At 53.8% G+C, this 19,300-nt stretch overlaps 1 protein-coding gene across 6 annotated transcripts; it reads right to left on the bottom strand.

Moving 5' to 3' along the window:
• Positions 1–495: 495 nt before the first annotated feature.
• On the bottom strand, positions 496–18,976 carry PFKFB2 (6-phosphofructo-2-kinase/fructose-2,6-biphosphatase 2). Of its 6 annotated transcripts, XR_008628660.1 has the most exons (16): positions 18,483–18,764; positions 17,913–18,023; positions 13,962–14,087; positions 13,412–13,508; positions 13,251–13,317; positions 13,076–13,150; positions 12,863–12,919; positions 12,132–12,256; positions 10,572–10,779; positions 10,026–10,172; positions 9,320–9,424; positions 8,732–8,861; positions 7,974–8,036; positions 7,704–7,768; positions 3,069–3,553; positions 496–2,966 (listed from the first exon to the last, which is right to left on the bottom strand). XR_008628660.1 is itself a non-coding variant. In XM_055128991.1 (15 exons), exons 2-15 carry the CDS (start codon positions 18,001–18,003, stop codon positions 3,491–3,493), a joined length of 1,419 nt encoding a protein of 472 aa, XP_054984966.1. In that variant the 5' UTR covers positions 18,004–18,023; positions 18,483–18,764; the 3' UTR covers positions 497–3,490. The 6 variants fall into 6 exon arrangements, 5 of the variants coding, with proteins under 5 accessions (XP_054984966.1, XP_004616244.1, XP_054984964.1 ...); XM_055128991.1 differs by having other exon boundaries at positions 497–3,553; XM_004616187.2 differs by lacking the exons at positions 496–2,966; positions 3,069–3,553 and adding an exon at positions 4,463–7,216.
• Positions 18,977–19,300: the final 324 nt, after the last annotated feature.

Here is a 19,300-nt window from a genome sequence, read left to right as displayed (position 1 = left end):
GCGACTGGAATGGGACAAGCAGTGAGACTGGAACAGGCAGGTGGAGAAAATGGAATAAACAGTGGGACCGAGATTGGAATAAATGGAGACTGATCACCAACCAGCCTGGTGGCCCTGTTCCTTCCTTCAGCTTCTGTTGGTGGAGGCTGCAGGCAGGGGTGGGGAAGTGGCTCAAGGCCACCGAATGCACATGGCTGGGGTAGAATGTGCACTTAATTATTGATTACAGAATAGTCAAACGTACCTAATAAATTCAGAAATTTCAGAATATCTGGAGGCAATAAAAATATTAGTAGTACAGAGGATAAGGCACTTGCATTGCATGTGGCCATCTTGGGTTTGATCCCTGGCACCCCATATGGTCCCTAAGCACCACTGGGTGTGGCTCAAAGGACAAATAAAATGCATAAATAAAAGGTCCCTCCTTTTTTAAAAAAAGATCTAATTGATAACACTTTGAAATCCTAATGAACTTAACAGAAACAGGAATCACTAGCTAGAACATCCATTTAATAATTGCCATTTAATAAATGGGGAATAATTTTAAAGAAGCTAGCTTCAAGCACAATTTTTACAAGGCTATTCACATTTTGTGCTTATATGATGTATGAAATAATCTTTTGTTTGATTTTTAAAACTTTTTAATTAAAAATAACCTTTACTGTATTTATTACAAAAGCAATGCACATTCTTCACATAGTCTAGCAAACTTTTATCTAGAAGATAAACTTTTCTCCAGAGAATTTCAACTCTTGATTTACTTTTATAATAAAAATCAACAGATAAAAAAGTATCCAAAAGAAATCCACTGTGCCGTAAAAGTTATTACCCTTTTACAGAAGACAAAAACCAATATTCTGAAATTTTAATTTCACACAGAACATTAGACTTACAAGTTTGAGCTACCTAAGTGTCTACAAAAAACCCCAAAACAAAACAACAAACCTGACAACAGTACTTACTTTACAGTCTGATTAAACACATGCAAACACAACTATGGGGACTTAAAAATGTTTCAGACAAGTGAATAAATAACATAAACAGCCTGTGATCAGTAGGAGATGGTCCCCATGATCCCAAGCAGCATCACTGCAGTGCAGACGCAAAGCCCCATGCCATGGGACCGTCTGGAGTTCTGTACACGAGTCAATCTGTGCATGGCTGTGTCTGGAGCTCCTGGTGTGGGTCCCCTTGGCCCTCTGTGCAGGAGTCTGTCTGGGAAAGCTGTGTGTGGGTCCATCCTGGGGAGATCTGTGCATGAGTACACTGGGGAGCAATGTGCGTGGATCTGTCTAGGGGAGCTCAGTGGATAGGGAAAGCAAGACCTGGTTCCTCTTGCTGAACTGCCTGCAGCCCAGCTGCACACATCTGAGGCAGGGACCCAAGCAGTGACCCAAGGTTTGGCTATAGTCTAAGAATCATTCGGGAAAGCTCCTCAGCCTCTTACTCAGCAAGTGGGAAACTGAAAGCTTTAAAAGCTAAAATTACTATTTTTTTCAAAAACAGAGGTGTCCTTCAGAGCTCTCACACTTCCTCCAGGGCTAGATGCAAGAATCACATGCTTAGACAGTCACTGGCTGGAGAACAATCTGCTGGCTGAGCCTGAAGAACACACTGGGGCCTGGCAAACTGCTCCAAAGTTTCACGTGGGAGACAGTAGCCTCAGAATGACAAGTCAAGAAGCAGAAGACCCTCAGGGTATATCTTCAGAAATGGTATTACTGGGTCAAACGGGAGCTTAGTTTCTAGTTTTTTGAGAAACATCCATATTGTTTTCCAAAAAGGCTGGGCCAATCAGCATTACAACGGTGAAAGAGTCCTTTTCTCCCAACATACACGCAAACACCCAATGCTTTTGTTCTTGTGGATGCTAGTCTCTGTGCTGTGAGATATCTCATTGTTGTTTTGATCTGCATCTCTCTGATTGTTTGCGATGAAGAGCATTTCTCATGTGCCTTTTGGCCATTCGAATTTCTCCTTTGATAAAGTTTCTGTTCATTTCATTAACCCATTTTTCTGATGGGAATGGGTGTTTTTCTCTTGTAGAGTTCAACCAGTACCTTGTATATCCTTCATATTAACCCCTTATTAGAAGGGTATTGGGTGAATATCCTTTCCCATTCCATAGACTGTCTTTGTATCCTCATCACTGTTTCTTTTAAGGTGCAGAAGCTTCTTAGTTTAAGATAGTCCCATTTGTTTATCTGTTTTCCACTTGCTTGGTCAGTGGCATTTCATCTTTGAAGATACCTTTATCTTCAATGTTGTGGAGGGTTTTGCCAACCTTTTCTTCAATGTACCTTATGGATTCTGGTCTGATGTTGACATCTTAATTCATTTTGATCTGACTTCTGTTCATGGTATTAGGTAGAGGTCTGAGGCCATTTTTTTTTTGCTTGAGCTGTCCAGTTTGGTCAGCGCCATTTGTCAAAGAGGCTTTTCTTGCTACACTTTATATTTCTCGTTTGCTTATCAAAGGTTAGATGACCACATACTTGAGGGTGTGTGTCAGGATATTCAACCCAATCCCATTGGTCTGCGGATCTAATTTTGTTCCAAAACACATGAGCAGGGAATGTGTTTCCATTTCCTTGTGTTCTCTTTTATTTCTTGAAGTAGCGTTTTGTAGTTTTCTTTGTACAAGACATTTACCTCCTTACTTATTCTGATTTCGAGGTACTTGAGAAAAATAAAAAAAGCAGAGGACAACGAGCTCTTGAAGGCACTGCACGGCTCTCATGTCTCTGGCCCCACACAGAGGGTATCTCTGTCCATAGCTGGAAGCCCGAGGATGCTCCTGGCTTCTTCACATGATGGCAAGGACGTCTGCTTTCCCCTCCAGGTCTCCTTCCGCAAGTACAAAAAGGTTACCCGGCCCAGCCACCAGGGCACAGGATGAGAGGGAAGACGTGGACATGAATATGGAGACATTTACCACCAGTCGTCAAATCCCGGCCTCAAGGGGCCTGAAACAAGAAAAACTCAATGAAAAGTTGCTACAGACATGGCTCTCCCATGAGCACCAAACAGGCCAGATGTCATAGAAGTCGAATCCCTCAGGGACCCACCATGGACCTGTTCTTTTTTACGAATCTATGTGGCAGTTGCCAACACATGTGCTTTCTGTTCCAGCTGACCACACTGCTGGGCTCCGTGCTGGGAAACAATCCTGAAGAGGCGCATTCATACTGGAGATGGAGAACAGGCATCTGGGAAGCCATCCCGGCAGGTGGGAACTGTCAGGGAGGAGCAACTTGGCCACCGAGCCAGGTCCAGCACAGGTGATCACAGTGAGCTGTAGGTAGCCAGACATCCCGAGGCACAGCAAAGTCAGGTTGGTTCCAAGAGGGGGCGGGATGTGGTCATGCTCTTCCAGGACTCGCCTTTATGCCCCCAAATGTCCAGTGCCTACTTGGCTCTTGGCTCGTGCTACAGTGGAGCTGACAGTTCAGGCTCTCCCACAGGAGGTCTGGCCTCAGCCTCCATACCATCAGGACAGCGACAGGAGGGACGCTGTGGAGGAGTGTCTGTGTATGGCCAGGACGGCATCTGCCTAGAAGTCAGAGGGGGAGAAAAGCACATTACACCAGCAACCCAGAGAGGAACACTGCACCCATGGCCTTTCCTGCACCTGCATGCACATGGCCCACCAGCTACTAACACACACCAACTGCTGAGTGTCACACAAGCAGAGGGAAGTGCCATGGGCCTCTGGGCTGACACACTAGACTCAGAGTTGCGCTGGGCTAGGCAGGCCTTCCTGACCTGGGCCAAAAGCTCCATGCCCAAGCAGTGGAGAGGCCTGAGCAAGCAAGTGTGCAGGAGCCACTGGCCCAAAGACTCTGGACCCTGGAACCTGGAGACCCTGGTCAGTGTGAGTGGCCCCCAATCTGAGATCAGATGTCAGCCTCTTCCCATAAGCAGAGGTGGGATGTTTTTTTGTGAAAAACTCCTCCCCTGTAAGAGCTTTCTCTAATGTCAACCCAAGATCCTATTCAATAGAGATTCTGACACGAGCTCCTGATTTTATCGTGATGACAGGGATTATGGTGTAGGAAAGGGAACCAACCCCACCTCTTGTTTCTGACCCAGAAGGTGGTGACCACTCTAATCCCAGTGACTGCAATCCTATTACAAATAGAAGGAGGCATCTCAGAAATCCTGAGATTTCACAGTGAGGGTGGGACTGCTGAGGGGTCACAGACTACTGTTACCAAAGGCCACATTTCTCAGTTCTTAGAGAGCCATGGGCAGTTCTAGATCTTCTGTAACACCCAGCCCCTCTTCCCCAGAAAATGTGGCAGCACCCCAACTGCTGCACAGGGTGGATGTGCCTGGGCTGCTTGAGGATCTCACCTCTCAGAAGGAGGCAAAGGTTTTGGGGAAGGGGGAAAAGTAAAACCAAACAAAAAAAACCAAACAAACCCAAGCAGAACAAAAAAAAAATCCAGAAGCCTTCTGATAGGTTCAAAGTACTCTGCAATTTTATTAATCTGTTCTTCACATAACTCACAGGAACAGTTAAGAACATCATTCACACCTGTGGACCTGAAAGGCCAGCAGATGAAACCTGAGAGCCTGGGATATTTGCAGGGTGGCCTGTACCCCCAGCTCACGCTCAACCCACCCCTACTCCAAGAAGCAGCATGTGAACAGCATTGTGTGTCTGGCAAAACATCACCATCAACATGAGACAATCTTGCCACTCCAACAAATATTCATTGTGTACAGTAAGAAATATACACAAGCAATTCTGACACAAACACACAGATACCAGAGATCCCAGTGAAAGGGGCACTGGGAAAAGACTGTGCCAACTCTTCAATCAGTACCTGGACGCAGAGCTCTCTGTATCCCCACTCATCAGACGCAGGGGGGGAGAATCACAGGCAGAGTCAAGTTAAAACAACACTGTCTCAGGACACAGTCTGCTGCGTTCACAAACAAAGGTGAGGACAAGGAAGTTCCAAGACAGAGACTGAAGAGACCAACGGCCCCTCCTCTACAGGGCTGGACACATGATCACAGCCACATCCTGGGAAAGCAGGGGTCAGGAGCCCTGAGACCCACATGCCCACAGGAAGGACCCTACTCCTGAAGGGAAGGCAGAGGCAGGAGGCCCGAGCCTTGCTCCTTGCCCTCTGGCCTCCTGTGCAAGGGTCAGACTCTCCTGTTGTGAGATGAAATAGACCCTCTCAGCCTGGAGAGAAGAAATCAAGCAGCGGGCAGGAAGGGAAGAACTGGCAGGCTCAAGGCAAAAGCTGAGCCTGGAAATGTGGGTCTGCAGCTGGGGCCCGCATGGGTACCTAGACACCATGAGCAGGGAGAGCTAAACCTAGAGTCCAAAATCCCTATACTCTCCCTCATAACCTGGCTCTGAACCACCCTTATCACACAGCAGTGGCTGGGCCAGAGACACTCCAGCCAAGGCAGCCTTGGATGAGACTGTACATATCTCCCAGGCTGTCCTCTCTCCCAACTGCTCCTAAACACTGTCTTCTCAGCTGCCGCCCTTCTGCAGTGGCCATTCATCACAAACTACATGTATTTCCTCTGACTGCCTCCCTTGGAGCAAGGCATTTCCCTATGCTGATTGTGCTTCCCTTCCCAGTAAGAACTCGACGGTGTCCATGCCATGTAAGAACTGAAGAGGGGCAGCAGGTGGCTGTGTCTTCAACGGAATTCTGGACAGAATCAGGCAGGCAGCAGCAGATGCACCACTACACAGTCAAGGGCTGGGGGCTGGAGAGCTAGTACAAGGTGCTGGCCTTGCGTCCCCAGTACTGCACATGGTCCCCCAACCACCACTGAGGTCACTCCTGAGCAAAGAATAGGTTCTGAGCACTGCAAGGACAAACCCCTCATTTGTCCCCCTAAAGAACCACGGACTGGAGGCAGCTTGTCTCATGCTACAGGGAGGGTGAGGGTATTTAGTAACACTGATGGATTCCATGCACCCACGGATGTGACGACTAACAGGTGGCTCTAGAACCTGAATTAACCCATTAAAGCACAGCAGCCTGCCTCCTAGAAGCCACTATTTAACACTACGCTCTGCTCATATTTAATTCTTAACAACAGACTCATCAGAACCACGAGAATTCAGAGTTTTAAGCTGATGTTTTATCTGAGAAACTACTATCCCAGTTCTGTAGAGCAAGTCCTCACCTATTTTCTTAACAGGCTCTTGCAGACTAAATAAACCAATCCTTTGAGAATGTCATTCTACTCCATCCCTGTCTCCCAAATCCTTATTCAAGGTCCTCCCATATCTCTACACCCCACAGCCCCAAGTGCAGTTCTAACTGGAGTGAAGCAGTCCCAAGGACACGAAGAATGCACATGCTCTTCCAGACCCCCATCCTAGGCAAGTCCGAGGAAGGCAAGGGGGAAACAAGCTCTCCCGCTCTTCACCCTCAACCCCACAGTGGCCAAAAGGGTGATGGTAGGCTCTGAGGATTTCTGATGGCCACACCTTGAGCCTGACAGGTCCAAGTTCAGCGACCCACCTGACAAGACTGGCTGGAGAACAGGTCCCCACACAGGGCACTTCCAGGGAGGCCAGCTGGAGCCTGGCCTGCTGCCTGCCACCCTTCCTCAAACAGACACACCTGCCACAGTGCCATGGGTGGGGGTGGGTAGCAGGCAGGGAAGGGCTGATGACATGCCCTGAAGAGACTGAAAAGGGAAGCATGCTCTGTGCCCACGCCAGCCGGCCTGGCCATTGGAAGGACAGGCTGAGTTTAGACACCAGAATGGGGAGAACCAGGCGTGGTGGAGACAGTGCACCCCATCCTCCAGACGCCATCTGCCCCCCGAGGGCCCACCCTACAGTGTCCACCTCAGCAAGCCCTGGAGGGGGAAGACATTCCCAACTGTGGTGTGGCTAAGTCCCATCACTCTGGCGCCGACCCTGGCTCGGGGCTAGACATGGGGAGGTACATGGGGCAGGTGCAAGCGCAGGGTCCTTGGGGATTAGTGACAGGGCAGGAGGCAGGCTGCAGGGCACACACGGTCACACCACCGGAATGCTGACTTGGTTCTTCGGCTGGTCGGCCCCTTCTTGCATGTCCAGGGCACGGAGAGGGCTGAGGGGCTGGAGGGGCCGGCTCCCAACACTGTAATTTCTCGGACGCCTTACTGTATTCGAACTGGACAGAGGTGTAAAGCTGTTCCTTCTTGTCCTTACAGGGGTTTGGTTCTTGGGGAAGTTGTTCTGATTAGAAACGGAGGGACACCACAGGAATGAAAACGATGCAAGAAGGTCATCCCCAAATGTTGCCTGACGTGTGCAACCGTACCACCTTCTCAAGCCTGTGCCACGGCAGGGCCTGCGCTCCAAGCCTGGAGAGTAAGGGACTCAAAGGGTGACACGCTGAGGGCCTTATTTGAAGAGAGGCCCAGGCAAGAGAAGGGTTGCCTGGGCTGACCTGCAGGGCAGCTGGAAAGCAGCTCCGCCCCTCGCTCCCACCCCTCACGCCCAGCTCTCTTTGGACCCAGCTCTAATAGGACAGGGGCAGGGCTCCAAACTTGGTTTCCAGCAGCCACACCGTGACAGAGACAGTGACGGCCCTTCCCACGGGAGCACGTAGGCTGAACAGGCATCAAGTCGATCTGCTTTCTTTTCATTAAGATACATAAAAATCCCAGTCTAGTGCTGCCAATGTTAGGGGCCTGGCATGCTCATTTGGGGAGATACTCACAGCTGGCTTGTCACGGTGAGTGTCCACAGCCTCCACGTTGAGTTTGATTGTTTCCACTTTGCAGCCTGAGAAAATAAGGACCAGATGACTTTGGAAGAGTAGATTAAAGGAATCTATACCCCACAAAATCCCATCATCGACACATCACTCACTCTACATACAGACAGAACCTAACTGGCACAGAGGGGTGACGGTCTTGGACTTCTAGACAAACCCCAGGAAAACCCAACTACCCTGAGCTCCCTCGTTCCCGCCTCCTGGTGTAGTTACCATAAGCCACTGGAGTGAGTTTGAAGATGGTATGCAGAGGGCACCTCAAGTAGGGCAGCTCTCCTGAAAGAGTTAAAGACCAGGTGAGGGGGTCTCAGGATGAGAGGTGAGGGGCCTCAGGGTCAGAGGTGAGGTGTCCCAGGGCCAGGTGAGGGGCCTCAGAGCCAGAGATAAGGAGCTTCAGGGCCAAAACAAAGCCAAGCAAGTGGGAGAGACCCTAAGGGGCTCTGGATTTTGGGTGATGACCCAGTGCTGGACCCCCTTCCATATTCCCTGACCGCAAGGACAGGCCCAGAAAAGCCACCCAGAAGAGGTGAAGGAAAAATAACTCTCTCTGGTTCCCACAGGCTGGCCAGCATGGGCAGGAGTGAGGGCCAGGCCATCAGGAGAAGGACAGGGCAGGAGGGGCAGCCTTAGCGCCCTCCCTCTCTGCCGGAACAAGGAACAGAGATGCTTCTACTCCACCTTCTCCTTTTGGCCAGAGTAACAAGTGGTGACATTCAGCCACTTTTCTGACACTGTCAGGAAAGTCAGCCAGTTGGCCCAGCCTGGCCAAGGTGGCCTGGAGGGGGGGGGGGGGCTGGAGCATCAGGAAAACCTGAGGACAAGGACAGTGGCTGCTGGCACCACCCCACAGCCCAAGGAACAAGCCCAATCTGAGTGGGGCAGGGGCCAGCGGCCCACATGGCCCTGACCAGCATGCTAAGTGCCACTGGCCACCTGCTCCCCATGGACACTGCCCTGCTTTCAAATGTCACCTGCACCCTTGTCCAGGAAGTACGCCAGAAGGCAGCGCATGACAGCCTGGTGGCAGATGACGAGGACGTTGCCCTGCCGCTCCAGCTCCATGATGGCAGGCTCCAGCCGCTGCACCAGGTCCTGGTACGACTGTGGGGAAGCAGGGCAGGCTGGGGAGACGGGCAGAGCCGGGCAGAACTGCCTCCCACTGGCTCTCCCCGACTGCCTGCCGACCACTTAGACTTGGCATCTCAGGCCTCTCAGGAGCAATGTTCAGATGGAGAAGATACTCCCTCAGGCAAAGGAATCTGCACACAACCCGAGTTTCCCTCGGAGGCTGATGGGCAGCGAATGTGAGGAGCACAGAGCACCACCCTCTCCCCCATCACCTCACACATCCCCAGAACAGAGGGGAGCCGCACCTCTGTCCCACACGACCGTGATCGACTGTATGAGCTGGGCAGCAGCAGTGAAGAGCTGGGAGACAGCACCGTCCCCAGGGCACTGATAAATGCACCCAGCGAGGGCTGACTAGGGGCTCCAAGACTTTCCTCTCCATCTGCACCCTCAGAATCACGCCCAGCCCCCAAAAGTCTTGGGGTGCTCACCTCCCCGCCAGGGTAGCGATACAAGTACTTCTCCTGGTCTCGTAGTGCAAACTCCTCCGGGTGCTCCGTTTTGATCTCCGCGTACGTCATCTCCTCACACACACCCTGGGAGGGCCACAACGGCTGAGGGAGCTGCCTGAGGGCCAGCTCCTCCGGCACGAGAGGTCAGTGGGGTCAAAGGGATAAAAAAGCAGGGGCCAGGGTCAGAAAGTAAGGCACTTATCTTGCACATGGCCAACCTGGGTTTGATCCCAATATCCCATATAGTCCCCTAGCCCACCAGAAGTGATCTCTGAGGGCAGAGCCGGGAGTAAGTCCTGACCACTGCTCAGTGTAGCCCATCCTCCACCTCCAAAAAAATGGGGGGGAAAAAAGCAGGGACGGAAAGTTTGGAGCAGCATTCAGAATTATTGCCATAGAGAAAGAAAAGGGCGGGGGGTGGGAGAAAAGGCTAGTACTGCACTCAAGACCAACTTGGAAAGGGTGTGTCCGAAAAACTGCAACAAATGACACTGATAGAAATAAAAGGGGTGGTCAGTAGCTACTCCAGTGCCCCCAGAAGGCCAGGCAAGTCCTCAGTGCTCCCGACTGTCTTGGTGCACTTCTCACACTGGGGAGTCCCTGGCTGGCGAGAGGCCACCAGGCAGGAACCCTAATCAGATCATGGGCCGTGCCCAGACAATGCTTTGACCAATTCCCCACTCACGGCATCGATCTCGTTGAGAATCTTCCACTGCTCGTAGGTGACCCCCAGGGCCTCTGCCGTCTGGATGGTCCTTTTCAACTGGCTCGTCCACACCTTCAGGTCTGCTATCTCCTGTTCCTCCAGAAACTGCCTCAGAGCCTGGGAAAACTGGTGTGAATGGAGATCGCATCAGCCCTCCCCGCCACACACACACACACACACACACACACACACACACACACACACACACACACACACACACACACACACACACACACACACACACACACACTCTGTGAACCAGGCGCACAGCACAGCTGAATCAAAGTGCTACACTCAGAATCAACCTAAAAGAAACGAAGCTGAAATGGGCTTTTCGTGTCCTGCACAACAAGTATGTGACAGCTGAACACTCAGAGCAGCAACGATTCCAAGACAACTATGATCAGTGAACAAGAAAATGTCTCCAGCCCCACATGTCCACCTGCAGTCTGAGACCAGCAGGACACGGGAAAGATCGGGGAAGAGGCATCCTGCCCGCCTGCTGTGCAGGACCAGGAGACGCACCTGCTTTCCCCGCACAGAGAGGCCTGAGTCGCCCCCGATCTTCCCTAGGAGATTGAATTCGCTCTCGCCGTGGCGGCACAGGTAAATGGTACGGGGCTGCACGTGGATGTTCATGAGGTAGTACACGATCTTGCTCTGGATGTAGTCCTGCACCCGGTTCACAAGGAACCTCTGGCCCACGTTGATCACCTTGATGAAGGAAAGATCCCTGGGACAGAGTAAAGAAGTCCCAGGAGTGAGAACCTGGTGTTTCAGGAGAGAGAGTCCCCCCACAAACAGCCCCTCTGCTCCCACACCCACATCCACCCACACTCACGGACCCCAGGTCCACATTGAGCCGAGGGAAGGAAGGAGGGAAGGAAGGAGGAGCCCGAGTAACCACGGAGGAGGCCCCCACAGAAGCCAGCGCCGAGCTTAGCCCTGCAGACGGAACACATGTGCTGAGACGCAGGAGATGTGGGCTGCTGAGTGTTCGAGGAGAGGGTCTCAGGGCTGCTCACATGTGTGGGGTGGGGGGTCTCAGGGCTGCTCTGCGTGTGTGTCTGAGGACTGCTTGGGTCTCAGGTCTGACACAGTGCAGTGAGAGGGTCTCGAATTCCCTCCACACCCAAAGGCACCCTGTAGCCAACACAAGACTGTCCTTATTATAAGAATGAATGCTACTCCAAAAAGCTCTCAAAAACCAAGGGTAGAACGATGCAAGTACGAGGCACACAGGATCTGTTGGCAGAGGTGGTGCTACCCACAGTGATACCATTTCACCACCTGAACAGTCGCTCTCCATCCAAAACAGCCACTCACGGCTCTGGGCTGCCCAGAGAATTGCTAATACACAAGATCCAAGGCAGGAGTCTTCAATATTGCATCAACACCTCAAAACCCTGGACAGCCCCCAAGATGAAAAGGAGATGCCCAGGCCACTGAGTGGACTTACAGCAGGCCACATAAGCACCCCTTACTCTATGCTGAGGGCAGGCAGACTCTTGGCTAACCCAGAGGCCAGCCAACTTGGTCATACCCCATCACAGGGCTCCACGTGCATGGCAGTCTCCAAAGTGAACTCAGTACGCCGTGATGGCTCTTAACCCCTCTCATACCAGGTCCACTGCACACTGTACCCCACGGCCAAGAAACTGCCACGGCAAAAACAGACGTACCAACCCGTCCTGAGAAAACACACGTCTCAGTGTGTTCCACGTTACGTTACACATCACACAGAGGTCACATGTGTCAAGTGTACATGCAGGGAGCATTTCTGTATGTACATGCATACCCACTAGCACATGCACACACGTGGCCACAGGTCACCCTCCCACTCTGTCCCTAGCTCAGCCCTCGGATGTCAGTTCTCCACTCGGGTCTCACTGGGCAGGGGTGAGCACCTGGCAACCAAGGCACAGGCAGAGACCTCTTGTCACCCTTCGAAGGCTCCTCATGTCTACCTGAGGAGGCGTGGCCTACCCCGAGAGCATACAACATCTCGGGATTCCAGTTTCACAAAGACCCACATCTGACCCCTTATCAAGACGGGAAGGTGCTTTGGCATGAGCCCAGCCTTACTTGTCATAGCTGTCGGGGTCCAGGGGTCGGTAGGTGACCTGGTAGCACTCAATTCTCTTCAGGAAATCTTCCATCACATTCTCTCGGTTCCTTTCAGGGTAGTCCGGGCTCGATACCTTCACTTCCTGAAACATGGCAAACAGGGATAGTCAGAGCCACCGCCAGGTAAGCAACAGGCCGTCCCTTACTGGGACACCGAGGTCCCAGGCCCGCCCTCATTGGAGCCAGACCATCCTGGGCCCAAGATGCCTCTCCGCCTTAATCCTTCAGATTCCTGGACAACAAAACACACTTTAAGCACCCCAGCCGCTGAGAACAGGGAGTCTGAGGGACGCAGGCCTGACCAGGCCCCGAAGCCCACTCTCTGACAGCCCGGGAATTCACATCCATAGGAAGAGCACCACCACGATGCCCGCAGGGCTCGTCCCCTGGGCACAGGTGGAGCTGCTCTGGGCAACACCTGCACACAGCAGCCCTAGGACAGTGCTCACCCTCCCCCCAAGGGCCCACCAGACTGGCTGCTTCTCAGGGGCCAGGCCCACAGGCTGGCCTTGGCACCCGCAGGCAGACCCTTGCTCCATCCCTCAGAATCTTCTCTTCCATGGACAGGAGCAGACACAGAAGATGCCTGTGTCTGAATGTCGCAGGGCCTTTCTGGATCTTTCTGTCTCCTTCCATCACTCAGCTGGCGTGCCCCAGGCACCCTTCCGCTCCCCACCCGTGGCACCTACCAAGATGTTGGCCGCAATGACATCTGGATCATCACAGACAGATTCCACGAAGAACACCTGGAGAGAACAGGCATCAGGGCTGCAACATGCACACCTGCCTGCCCCCAAGGACGTCTGCCACACAGGGCCCTCAGCAGGCCTTGGACAGTCAGGGCTCGGACAGGTACTGCGCCCAGTGCTCACTGCCACCCCCCTCTGGCATGGCGCCGGCACCTTGAAGGAATTCTCCTTGGCAAAGTTTAGAATCATGTCTCTCCGTTCCCGAGTGGTGTTGGTGGCATCGAATACCTGTGCAGAGACATGAGAGGCAGGTGAGTAGGGACGAGGAAGGGGAGCCACGAGGCCATGCTGCTGGAGGAGGGGCCAGGAAGGGGCTGGCAAGGCTCACCGCGATCTGCCCGCTGTCCTCGGTGAGGTACGCTTTCACGTCTTCCAGGGCGACCAGGGCACACTGCCTGCCGAGGCACAGGTGTCAGCAGTGTCTCCCCACTCTCCCTCCAGAGCACCCACCTGACAGGCTCCGCGCCCTGCCCCACTAGCAAGACTCACCTGCGGATCTTCATGGCCTCCTCATTGTCATGCCGGAAGAAGTCATAGGACTTATAGGACTTGACCGCCTCGCGTCTGTACACGCCAAGGTTAAACACTGCAGAGACACCCGCCCTCAGTGCACTGGCCAAGGGAGACTGGGGGCCTCGTGTTACAGCAGCCAAGTGCACGAAATAAGCACAGATCGAGTCAGGCAAGGCAATCTGCTCTGCCGCTGGCTGTCTGACCTGGTGGGCTGGGGCCCGACAAGACACAGGCTCTAACCATGACTCCGCAGTCAAAGGCGTGACCCTGAATGCTGAGCCAGGAATAAGCCCTGAGTGCAGGAGGGTGTTCCCTCCCCACCCCCCTTGCCCAAAGCAAATCAAGCCAAACAGGCCTTCACTGCCTTCGGTGGAGGAGGCTGGCCATGAGCAGAGCAAAGCAAATGGGCATCAGGAAAGCACACGTGTCTGTTAGGAGCCCCTGGACCTGGACCGAGAGCCTGTACGCCCTGCAGCCTACAGGGAGGAACAGTCACCGCCCCCTTCCCAGGAGCGACCACACCTACCTTTGGTGGGCACCCCAATCCAGTTGAGATAACGGGTGAGTTTCTTGGACACGTAGGTTTTGCCACGGGCTGGCAGGCCAATCATGACAATGAGTGTTGGAGAGTTGGTCATGTAGGAGGCCCAGGCTGGAGAGCAATGAAAGCAGTGACCAGGCCAGCCCAGGCCACACCCCAGCACTGCTGGCCCTCCCAGGGCTCAGGGAGAAGATGCAGGCCTTGTGCTGCAGACACCACAGGGGCTGGACAGTGTCCCAGGCTCCCATCAGCTCTCAGTGCTATGGGAAGAATGAGCCACCTGCGAAGAGCTGTCCCAGCTGTGCCGAGTTCCCAAATGCAGTGGCGCATACATGGGTTGGGGCTCTGAGCACTTGGGAAGCAGGATAGCAAGGCTGGCCCACCAGGCATCAGAGGCCAATGGTTTAGGAGGAGAATCCGCACGAGTCCATCCTCTGAGCCACCCCCGCCCTGGACACAGTGCAGGCTCCCCTGGACCGGAGGGCAAACTGCTTCCAGTCAGAGGATGCCAGCAGCCTGCCCCACAGCACACAGGAATTCTGGGAAGAGCTGCCGGCATGAGGACCCGGCTCCCAGAGGGGCCATGGAAGAGCGAGAATGTGGGTGCTGGGGGCCTGCTCCCGGGAGAGAAAGCCCTGCACAGAGACGGGCCTTCCACAGACTCCCGAGAGCAAGCTGCTGCTCCAGCTGGACCTTACACACGTCACCCGGGCACCCCCAGTGTGCCTCCGGAGACACTCAGGCTGACCAGCTGCAGACAGTACAACCCACCCCTCAACACACGTGAAAATCCTTTTTTCAGTGATGGAATTCTCTTCCCCTTTTTTCACATGGATTAAACTCAACTCTCTTAACTTATGTTCCCTTTACGAACACACTGGAGGAAATGAGGGTGTGACAGCTTTCCTCCTACAGACAAACTCGAGCTGAGGGAGGGAGGAGCTTTACCCACATTCCCACAGTTAAGTCAAGGTCGGTGCTCTGCCCAGAATCCTGGCTCCACGACCAGCGGGTAGGTCCCTGCTGCCAGCTCTGCCAGCATTGGCTAAGGGAGCAGCATGGGGCCTGACCCTGACGGTGACCAGGAAGGACACTGGTTCCAGGCTTACCACTGCTTACTCTAACAGGCCCAAGGCTCTGAAATACAGTGCTCATTAAAGTGCGTCTCATTAAAAATCTCTTGCTTTTGTTCACCAGATGCCACAGAAGTGCCAATAACCTCCTGGTACTGACGGCATGAGATGTAGTCAGTTCTGCATGTACTAAGGAAGCTAACATTTGTATCGGTGAGCGCTAATGAACAACCCCCAATCTTCATCAAGCATTTCCAACTATTAGAAGCAGCTAATAGTCTACAAGTCTTCTAAAGAACAAATGAGCAAGCCCTCAGAGCAAGGCCACTTTCCCTGTTATTTCTAAGTGGATATATAAGTCATTTCTAAGCTGCTAAATGGAGTCTTGGTTGATGCTTGTGAAGGTGCGTGCCAGGCTACTCTGTGGCACTGTCTGAAGTACCCCGGCACAGCAGGGCCCACGTATCTCCCCAGTGCAACACTACTGGGACGCAGCAACCCTGGACCACTGCACATGGAACGCGCCACATGCAGCAGCAGTAGCAGCATGTAGCCAATGAGGCCACTCCAATCCCAGCGCTCACAACAGAAAGAGGCTGGAAGACTGACCAACAGCAGCTGGAAAACCAGGAGCCGTGTCTTCCTTCTCACTCAATTCTCATGTTGTTTGTTTGGTATTTTTATCTGTTCCACACCTACTCAAGGTACGTAAGAATGAAACACACAAGGAGAAAATGATGGAACCTACACTCTCAATTCCTATTTCCTAGTGCCCTTGGTCGTCCGGGGACTCTCAAGGTACGTTGAACCCACAGTCACCCCCAGAACTGCTCTGAGGTTTCACATTACAGCTCTCCAGCCCAGTCCCTTCCCAGAGCTAAGTGAGCCAACAAGGTGTGATTAGCAGCAAGGGGGAATGGTGGCACAATTCAGACACACTTGCTGTGTGAGCAACAAAGAGCAGAGGCTGTCCCAACGGGCTGGAGAGCACAGGGAGATGGCCCGAAGTGTGCTTCTCCTCTGACGATGGCTACCCTGGTCTCTGCTCCAAGCACTGAGGAGAGGATGGGGTTAGTGGGTGCTGGTGCTGGAGAAGCCAGGTCATTCAGGCGAGGAGGAAGGTGGCACTTGGGAAGGTGAGATTCTGGAGCCCAGAGCCAGAATGAGTCGAGGGAAGAAAAGATACCGGGGATCCCAATTTCCTTGACCTATCAAGGCTCCAAGGGCAGAAAATGAGAGAGAGCAGGTGGGCAACTCCAATGAGGCTAGGGTAGCTGAATGCATGCTGGGCAGATGCACCAGGCCAGTGAGACCTACTTCTCACCCACACCTGGGCCCTCTGCTCATTTCTAGACGAGAATGTGTTTCTGCAAGACTGTCAAACCAGAGGATAGAACTTTGTTTACAGAACACATAGTCCTCATAATCCTTTTAAATAGTGAGTGCTCAGCATAGCATTCAAGGTATAATCTTGATTAATAAGACATGCAAACAGTGTCATACATGAGAAATAATGTACCTTAACTGTGTAAGTAAACACAAGTATTTCCCTCCACTTACTATTATTTCTCAAATCCCTCTGGGTAGATCCATCCGACTGCATAAAGGAGTAAACTCAGGGATGAAAGAGACAGGCTGGCTGTCCAGGTGCACACAGCTAGGAGGCAGTAAACCCAGGACTCGGAGCAGGCAGCATGCGAACACCTGCTGTCCTGCTCTCTCCTGTGGGTGTCTAGTCCTTGTCCTGGTGGAGAAAGGGGCCCTTAACGAACACAGGGGTGCCACTTCCTCTGCTAAGGCTCACAGCAGTCATCTGGTGCAAGGTGCAGAGGAGACCATGAGTAATCATGACACTGGCAACAAAGTGGTATCAAGGCTCTGGGAAGTTTGGCTTTGGATAGGGGGCGATCCAGGTCATGCTGCGGCTATTCCCATCTGCTGATATTTATAGCCACAGATGTGAGAATTTAAGGACTGTGCTCAAGAGGGCTGTGATCCTGAAGCAGGGCAAGGCTGGGAGTCTCTGATCTCCCCAAACTTTAGGGGACCAGCTCCCCAGAACCTTCTGGAATGCTATGCAGACTGCAGCCTGCAACAATGCCCAGAAGGGAGATCCTGAGGACGAAAATACTTCCTCTTTCTGCTAAGCCACCTGTTGTCTAACAGACTGTCATGGAAGTGCTGCTTGGAAGCCTGCTTGCAGATAAATGACCCTGCAGAGGAAATACCGTGTAGAATGGTAACGCTGCTCAGCAATGGAACACTTGCTCTGCACGTGTAAGGCTGTGGCATGGGTTCAGTCCCTGGCATGACATGGTCCTCTAAGTCCCCTGGGAGTGACTCCTGAGGATTTTGCCACAAGTAGCCCAAGTAACGCTCAGCATCATCAGGTGTGGCTCATAAACAACAACAAAAAGTTTGCAAAGTAGAGGCTAAACCAGGGACAAACAAGACACTCAAGATCGGGTGAGGGGTCAAATTCCAGGGGTACCGCCCTCATGTTAGCCACAGATCCAGTCTGTCATTTCTGCAGTACCCAGCTCTCACCATATAGAACAGCCCATCAGAGAATGAACGTGAACCAGGACCAACCCTGCACACCACCACAAGTGTCATCTCAGCTTGCCTGCTCCATGGGGTTGCAGGACCCGGATCCAGCAGGTGACCCAGATTCAGCATAAGAAAATAGAAGAGACTGCTGGGTTACAGCAGACATTCCACTGATTACTGGTTCCAGACAGGAAGTTTACCAAACTGACTCACATTCCCCTGTCAGAGAATTACTTCTCACTTCCACCACTGCAAAGTCTAGGGCTACAACCTCGCTCCCTGGGGGACGCAGTCCCTCATTCCCAGGACTCACAGCATTTCTTCTCAGACATGCGGAAGCTGGAGGGCTTGGGCTCATAGCTGTTGTTGTTTTGTTCTGGGGAGAGTGCAGGATTCCCAGACATGGCAGTTCTCGGGGAGATGTCTAGAAAGAATCAGAGGCTTGTAAGGAAAGAAATCCTGCACTGCGGAAGAGGAGCAGAGCCGAGTGTCGGATGCCCTGCCCACCTCCTTCCCCACCAACAGCCCTGCCCTGGGCCAAGTCCCGGGGCTCCATGTTGTTTCCTCTCCTCCAACAGGCTTGGAGAACTCGCCAGTTTAGGGAAAAGCCTCACACAAACTTTGTATCTTCAACGCTTCCAAGAGCCCCGCGAAGCTGACTCTGCTGAAGGAGCACTTCTGGGCCTTGGTGCAAGAACTGAACCCGGTGGGATAAGTGGCGTTACCTAACCCCGCAGGCCTCCGGCACTAGTCTGAGACTGCCGCAGCAGACTCAGAGACAGCAGCGGGGGTGGGTGTGTGTGCGTGCGTGCGTGCGCGCCGGTGTGTGTTGGGGGCACGGGGCCGGGGCGGAAGGGGAAGGGGGAATAATCGAGCTCATCACCCAGAAACTCCAGGCGCTGCAGCCGCCGGTGCCACCTGGGAGCCGTGTACCCGCAGAAGCGCGGCCGGAGGCAGGACCCGCAGCGAGTCTCCCCAGGCCACGCCCCGGCCCGGCCCTACGCCGGGAGCCACGGAAACCACTGTCCCAAGGTCACCTGCGGCGCGCCCGAAGCCGGCTGCAGCTCCGAGCTCGCCGTAAGCCGCCGCGGACGCCGCGCCCAGGCCGCGGAGCTGGGCCAAGCCCCGGCCGCCGCGCGGGACCCGCACCCGCCCCGGGCCCTGACGCCCACCCCTCTCCCCGCCCCCGCTCACCGCGCGCCCGCCGGAACCGCTGACGCGGCCGCCAAGTCACGTGGACACCGCCGAGCTCACCTGGACCGAAGCGGGGTCCAATCCGGGAGCGGACTCGCGGGGGCGGGGCTAAGGGAGGGGGCGGGGCCTAGTGGCAAAGCTCGCGAGTTCGCGTCCGCCGAAGGCGTGGAGGCGCGTTGTCCGGCAACGGCGGGGGCGGGACTCAGGCAGGGGGCGGAGCCTAGCGGCAAAGCTCGGGAGTTGGCACTCGCCGAAGACGTTGAGGAGCGTTGTCCGGCAACGACGGGGGCGGGGCTCTGACAGGAGGCGGAGCCTAGCGACAAAGCTCGCGAGTTCGCGCTCGTTGGGGGCGTGGTGGCGCGTTGCCCGGCAACGGCGGGGCGGAGCTCGGAAGGGGCGGAGCCTAGCGGCAAAGCTCGCGAGTTCGCGCCCGCTGGGGGCGTGGCGGCGCGTTGCCTGGAAACAGCGGGGGCAGGCCGACGGAACCTCTTCACTGTCCCGCCGGAG

The sequence above is a fragment of the Sorex araneus genome, chromosome 2 (genome assembly GCF_027595985.1).
Source record: "Sorex araneus isolate mSorAra2 chromosome 2, mSorAra2.pri, whole genome shotgun sequence".
Classification (NCBI taxonomy): Eukaryota; Metazoa; Chordata; class Mammalia; order Eulipotyphla; family Soricidae; genus Sorex; species Sorex araneus.
This window is presented reverse-complemented; position numbering and strand designations above follow the sequence as displayed.